This window comes from Oncorhynchus tshawytscha, linkage group LG16, assembly GCF_018296145.1.
Source record: "Oncorhynchus tshawytscha isolate Ot180627B linkage group LG16, Otsh_v2.0, whole genome shotgun sequence".
Taxonomy (NCBI): Eukaryota; Metazoa; Chordata; class Actinopteri; order Salmoniformes; family Salmonidae; genus Oncorhynchus; species Oncorhynchus tshawytscha.
This window is the reverse complement of record NC_056444.1, coordinates 49,703,627-49,710,757: the sequence shown is the minus strand read 5'-3', so window position 1 is coordinate 49,710,757 and position 7,131 is coordinate 49,703,627. Positions and strand designations below refer to the sequence as shown.

Below are 7,131 nucleotides of genomic sequence, written 5' to 3'. Positions count from 1 at the left end.
ATTGCCTTACCTCCTTACTCCATTTGCACACACTGTATATAGATTTTCTATTGTGTTATTGACTGTACGGTTGTTTATTCCATGTGTAACTCTGTGTTGTTGTTTGTGTCACACTGCTTTGCTTTATCTTGGCCAGGTCGCAGTTGTAAATGAGAACTTGTTCTCACCTGGCCTATCTGGTTAAATAAAGGTGAAATAAAAATCACTACAGGCCGTGTAACTTTGTTTAGTCATAAAATAAAGGTGAAAAAATAAATTAATAAGCAGTCCCTACGAGTCTAGTGTCTCAATTTTAACTGCAACATTTGTATTTTTTGTATTTTTGTTTGTATTTAAATTTTATGCACTTTGAGATTATTCTGTATAATGAAAAGCGCTTTACAAATGTAATACATTTTTAAGTAGATACTGTGTCAATGGAAGTGTGGCCCCTTCCCTTCTCTTGACAAATAGGCAAATTCATGACTCACACAAAATCCCCTGACTTGTTGATGGTATAGCCAGAGTTTTGATAGCAGTCACTAACACAGAACGCACCTATACACGGGGATAATGTAATTTAGCTGTTCTAACACAGTTGTGGCAACGAGATTGGGCGAGCCTGGCAACCTGACATTCAGTGGCAGCTCGGAAAGTTAGCTGCTTTGACTAGTTAGCCAGCTAGTTGCTAACGTTAACATACAGGCGAACTTTAAGTAGCTAGCTTCATTAGCTAGCCAAGTTAGACAACCATCGTGAATATGTATATGTTATGTTAGTTGGCGACTCACCTCGTTTGTTTTTTGTGCCGTTTTTCTTTGCAGTTATGAGTTCCTGGTCAATCTTTTTCTCTAGAAAGTCCTGTTTCTTCGCTAACATCTGCTCTGTGTCTCGGAGTTTCTGAATCGCATCTTGTGGACTCGGCCCTTTCCCTCCTTTCCCCCCACCGCCGAACAGCTTCCCAAACACGGACATTCTGGGATCTAAACTATATGGAAATAATGTCCTTTTAAAACGTTTCAGACTAACTACAATCTATGGTGTCACTCTTCTCGCCGATTGTTATTCCTACTTCCTGGTTAAGGCTGTATGACGTAATATTATTCCCTAGTGGGTGGTATTCCATGGGGCTCCACCTGCTGGATAAGAAATGTAATAATATTTTTTTGGTCAATTAACAGACGCTCCTATCCAGAGCAATTTACAGGAGTAAGTAGAGTTACTTTCAGTGCCCTGATCAAGATTTTTCACCTAGTCGGCTCAGGGATTCAAACCTGCAACCACTTGGTTACTGGCCCCACGCTCTTAACCTCTAGGCTACCTGCCGCCCTTATAATAATAATATATACATTTTATATTGGGCTTTTCACAGTTGTGTAAAGTAGTTAAGTAGAACTTAAAAGTATTTTTACTTACGTAGTTTTTTTGGGGTATCTGTACTTTACTAATTATATTTGTGACAACGTTTACTCCACTGTATTCCTAAAGAAAATAATGTACTAATTACTCATTTTCCATGACAGCCAAAAGGACTCGTTACATTTTGAATGATTAGCAGGACGGGAAATGCGTGTAATTCACGCACTTATCAAGAGAACATCCCTGGTCATCCCTACTGCCTCTGATCTGGTGGACTGACTAAACAAAAATGCATAATTTGTAAAGTATGTCTGAGTGTTGAACTGTGCCCCTTTTTATGCTTAATATAAGACATTTTAAATGATGTATACTTTTACTTTTGATACTTAAGCACATTTAAAACCAAATACTTTAAAACTTTTACTCAAGTAGTATTTTACTGGGTTACTTTTTTTAAAGGAATCTTTTATTTTACTCAAGTATGAAAATTGGGTACTTTTCCCCACCACTGGCTTTTCATTACAAGTAGAATCTCTCCAAGTCGCTTGTGTTGTTCTGATAGGCAGTTCGGAAAAGTAGTGTATTGAGCGGAGGGAGCACTGATGGTGTATCTGATAGATGGGCCCTGGAGCAGTCACAGGAGGCTGCTGAGGGGAGGACGGCTCATAATAATGGCCGGAACGGAGTGAATGGAATGGCATCACTCCTCTCCCAGCCATTACCATGAGAATGTCCTCCCCAATTAAGGTGCCACCAACCTCCTGTGTTTGAGCGGGCACCTCGTCGTACGAGACGTTCACAGATCCTCCTTTGTAGGTAGGCTGGATCGTTCACTACCAGAAGTGACCCTCCTATTTCCTGTGCGGACCTTGGGGCAAAATCAGTTTGACACCACTGTTCTAAATTAAATTGACTTTACATTCTCAAATAGTTGCCATATCAGAGCAGAGGCGGTTCGGTTTGCTCTTTCATTTGTCCAGGTCATTTAAAAATAACCCTGCAAAAATGTAACAACTCACAGAAAAGATCTTCGCTGACATTCCACAGACCTGCCCTATCCCATGACGTCACACGGAGCCCTTCCTTCCTTCCTGCTCTCTGCTTGCTAGCTTAGCTTCAGCTGTTGTTGGCAGTCCAAGTTTTCTTATTTTTATCCTCAGCTATCCCTTACCGAAGTCAGGTCGTATTCAGGAACATTTACAATAGCCATAATAGAAACAGCTGCGACATATAGTCCAGGTAATTTATGTCAGAAAGGCTTACGAACGTCTGTGACATGGCCAGACAAGAACAAGTCCTCCAGCTTGAGCCACCACACGAACTGAAATTTAGAGGTAAGACTAGGGCAGGGCCTGATAGTTTGGTCTGCAAATATTTTACCATCCTTCCTAGATAATGTATTAACAATAGTGTTAACTTCATTGTGAAAAGATGGGTCTGCACACGGTGTATCATATTTCCTATTTGGTTTTTAGAGTGGTGACAAGTGAAGCGACATTGCATACCGACGTCTTCTACCTACCGATGCTAAACAGGCTAACGCCTAGCTGTCATTTTCTAGTTTAGCCTGTAACGAGAAAGCAGGCCCGGGTCATTTCCTCAATCAATATCAGTTGCATGCTATTCAGTTACTATCATAATCACGATCTCCCTGGTTTGTGAGTCGGCTGTTGCCAGCATAAGTAAATACTTATTTCAATAGCTACTAATGAAAAAATGTCTAACGTTGGTAGCAAACTAGATACTTTCTATACGGTCAGGACTACACTAGGGAAATTTCCATTAAAAAAAAAAAAAAACTACCCGAATGGATACAGAAAATAGTGTTTTTCAATCCATTCCTGGGGCTAACCCTAAACGTGTGCATTTTTGTTTCAGCCCAGCACACAACAACAATCCCTCGGCCTCGATAAATTGAATCGGGATTCCCTAAGAACACGTCACTTCGATACAGCTAGGACCGGAAGTGACTCTTCGTAGCAGGTTTGAGCGCATTTTCGCTTAGACTAACCCTTTTCCTAACCTTAGTAATCCTAACTTGTTCCTTTAATTAGCCTAACCTGCTGCGTACATTCCCCTAACCGGTTACGAAAAAGTCACTTCCAGTCGTAGGCTCTTTCAAAGTGGCGTGTTTTTTGGGGAATCTCGAGTTGAATCAGGTATGTTATGGATGGGCTGAAACATAAATGTGCACCCCGTAGGGGGAGCCCCAGGAATTGATTGAGAAATACTGCTGTAGAAAAAGGTGACTGACAATTCTTAGGCACGGATCAGTGAGTCCAAGCAGAATGGTAAGATCCGGAGGTGGACCGTTTTACCTCTTCTAATGGAATTATTGAACAGGGACTATATTGATGATTGGTTTTGAGAATTATATCAATAGTCATAACAAAATAGATTATAACTAATGATATAAGTCTAAAGATAACAAAACATATTTGGGGTCATCTCAATAAAATGGTCCTCCCCAACTTTTTTTGGGGGAAAAAATAAGATCGCTATAATAAGATGAATCAGCTAGCTAGCATTGATATCTATTGTCTGTTCTCTCTCCGTCTTTTCAAGGTCCATTTACAGATGTTGTCACGGCCACCCTGAAGCTAGGCAACCCAACGGATAGAAATGTCTGTTTCAAAGTCAAGACGACCGCTCCCCGTCGATACTGTGTCCGTCCAAACAGTGGCATCATCGACGCAGGCACCTCAATCAATGTGTCTGGTTGGTGTCTTTTTGGTTGATTGCACATTTATTGTAACTGACAAATCTCAAATAGAGAAACTAAAAGTATGCTGAGCTGGTCAAAGTAAGGTAACACGTTGTGCTGTTGCTAAGAGATTGCTCAGTGGCATTTATCTGTCTGCTTTTTTTCACAGTTATGCTGCAGCCTTTTGACTATGATCCCAATGAAAAGAGCAAACACAAATTCATGGTGCAGTCCGTGCTTGCTCCGTATGACATGACTGACATGGAAGGGGTGGTAAGTGTCCAAATGGAATGTGATTAATCTGAATGTCACTAATTATGATCTGATGATCACAGTAAGTCCATTCAAGCTGCAGTTATAGTTCAGAGGGACTGGTACTTACTGTCTCAATCCTCTACTTATTTAGGTGTTGCAAGTGGGACAAATGTGCTGTCAAGATATGCTTGTCTTATGAGTGTCATAAGAGTCCCAAGCTGGGTGTTGTCATCTTGGTGTTGCCTTGTGATTCAGTTTTCTGTCAGCCCTCCCCTCTTCTTCTTTTTCTCTCTCATTCTTTCTCTCATTCTATCCTTCCCATCGACAGTGGAAAGAGGCAAAGCCAGAGGAGCTGATGGACTCCAAGTTGAGATGTGCGTTTGAGCTGCCGCTAGAGAATGACAAAACTGTAAGTACTCTACGTCACTATATCTTGTCATCACTACATCCAACTGCATGTATTTTTCTTAATATTCCTTCCCTCACATATTTCATTTTAGTGTAAGATGCGTTCAGAGCACCTTCATTCCATTCACAAACAGTTCCTGAATGATTGTCATCTCCATTGCATCTCTGAAGCAGCCATTGCCCTTTTTTTTTTGTATGTTGTCTTTCTCATCCCCATTCTGTTGTTCATCTGCATAGTTCTGTCTCCTCCACTCCTCCCCACAGCATGCCAGTGAAAGCAACACAAATGTGTCCTCCGCCCCCGTAAAGCCAGAGCTCTCCTCACTCCCTAAGTCGGCCAGCTCCTCCCTGGATGACGGGGAGGTGAAGAAGATCACGGAGGAGTGCAAGAGGCTGCAGATGGAGGTCCAGAGGTTACGGGAAGAGAACAAACAGATCAGGGTGAGTCTCTAATGGCTCTAGGAACCACAATAGTCAGATCTGTTCCACACAATACATTTATCTGCACCATCTGTAACAATGCAGACTTACTTAACAGGCCTCACCTTTCGTTTCTTATTTGAGATGGGTAATTGACTGATTTGAGATCAGTAACGGCTGTTTCACTGTTATTGCCAAAAAAACAGCTGTTCTATATTCAACATGGTTTGACTGGCATTTGGCCTGTGACTCCTCCCCCTTTACCAAGGAGGACGATGGTCTGCGGAAGAGGAAAGTGACCTCCATGGTGTCCTCCCCCCACTCCTCTTCCTCCCAGGCCATGACGAAGGAGGAGGGCCTAAGTACCCGTGTTCTGGCGCTCTGCGTGCTGTTCTTCGTCATCGGAGTCATCATCGGGAAATTGGTCCTGTAGACAGCCAGTGGCAGCGTGCTCGGAGGACCGAACAAAACAACAACGGGATGTATACTTTTTGTTGTTGTTGCGTAATGCAACATCACAAGTTTATTTGAGTAGTGACATTTAATATAAAGCGAAGGTAATCAAGAGTCGTCTTGCCTTTTTAAAATCACTCTATTCTCCGTCCTTCCACTCCTACTCGCACAGATACAGTACAAATTATTGTGTGGGGGAAGTGGCAACGTTGTGATCTATAAGTAGCAATGTGTTCCGGTAAGGCCAAGGCTTTTCCTACTGCAGGATTAACGTGACAGTTCTGATGTTGTGTGAATGTTTTACTCATTGCTTTTTTTAAGGGAAGGACACACTGTATCTTGTGAGTCGAGAGGCTCCCTGTGAGTTTTAGCAAGAATGGGTAATTATCTAAATCCAGTCATCTAAATCCATTTTCTGTTTTATAAAAGGAATAATTTTGGAGGTAACTGAAAATGAAATGTTAACCATTGTTTTGGCCCAAAGAGACCCTTTCCAATATAGTAGGTTTCTTTTTATTTCCAACAGTCAAACTTGTAATTGGTTTTCAATATATCACAGAAGATGTATTGTCTCACCGTGCTGCAGTGAATTAGTTCTATGCACACTTGTTTAGTGACTGAGGTGAAAGTACAGAATGACCGACTTGTCCTTTTGGTCGAAGGCCTGGGATGTGAGTGATATCCTCAGGGTCAGTATGAAATGGCTGTCATCTTCAGAGAGAACAACAGTGATGCAGCTTTTCCAGATGACGGCAAATGGCTTAACCTTAGGTGAAGCCTGGAAGTGATCCAAGTCCTGTATCTGATTGCAGCTGAGTAAGAGAAATATGCAACATCCATTTTTGACATACAGTACACTAAAATATAACGATGGGTTTGGACTCATGACGCTGTATATAGTTTGATAGTACTTTATGTTCTTGTGCTTTGCTTCAGTTTTCTTTTTTGAGTATCATGTAAAGGCATAATTGTTTTGTAATTAAATTTGTACGCACTGTATTCAAATCAAGTTCTCATATAGTGTCTACAAATAGCATGGAAATGACCTCAATAGTTTTCTTTCTACCTGTGTCTTAAACACAGCAGCAAATATGACTGTCTTCTCAAAAGGGACCATCTCGGAACTAGCTATCTGTTGGGGTGTTTTCTCTCTTGGCTTGGTTTCTACTGTCTTAGCTGTCTAAAGAATCAACTGTCCTGTTTGTATTTAAAATCACTTTTTTTTTGTAGCTTGGGGGGCTTGGATTGTGGACGGCTGGATGGAGAATTGAGCTGTGAACACTATATTAAAAACTGCTTTGGCGCTTCAGAACATCACATGTAACCACAATAATTGGGTACAGTTTTGTATGTACATTAAATAAACAAAATATAATGGATTGTGTAGCATCATAGTAATGAATTAAATGCATAAACCCAAAACATGTTTTTTGGTGGAAAGTTAATTTGCTTCAGTCTTATTCATGGTGCAAGGACAACCAAGCAGAGGTGTAAAGTGCAGCCTTTGGGAGTTTGGAATGGCCCCAGTCAGTATTTTGCATTATTGTTGGGAC

The 7,131-nt window shown here is 41.2% G+C and overlaps 2 protein-coding genes across 2 annotated transcripts in view; one reads left to right on the top strand and one right to left on the bottom strand.

Moving 5' to 3' along the window:
- The window catches only part of LOC112215819 (charged multivesicular body protein 4c), a 9,401-nt gene extending 8,323 nt beyond the window's left edge, over window positions 1–1,078 (bottom strand). The window contains exon 1 of the mRNA XM_024375235.2: window positions 771–1,078. Within this exon, the coding sequence (XP_024231003.1) occupies window positions 771–954 (184 nt within the window). The 5' untranslated portion in view covers window positions 955–1,078. The remainder of the gene's footprint in view (window positions 1–770) is intronic.
- A 1,316-nt stretch (window positions 1,079–2,394) lies between these two features.
- On the top strand, window positions 2,395–7,002 carry LOC112215818 (vesicle-associated membrane protein-associated protein B). The gene is made up of 6 exons (XM_024375234.2): window positions 2,395–2,672; window positions 3,904–4,056; window positions 4,212–4,315; window positions 4,626–4,706; window positions 4,970–5,146; window positions 5,394–7,002. The coding sequence occupies exons 1-6, from the start codon at window positions 2,585–2,587 to the stop codon at window positions 5,556–5,558; spliced, it is 768 nt and encodes a 255-aa protein (XP_024231002.1). The 5' UTR covers window positions 2,395–2,584; the 3' UTR covers window positions 5,559–7,002.
- Window positions 7,003–7,131: the final 129 nt, after the last annotated feature.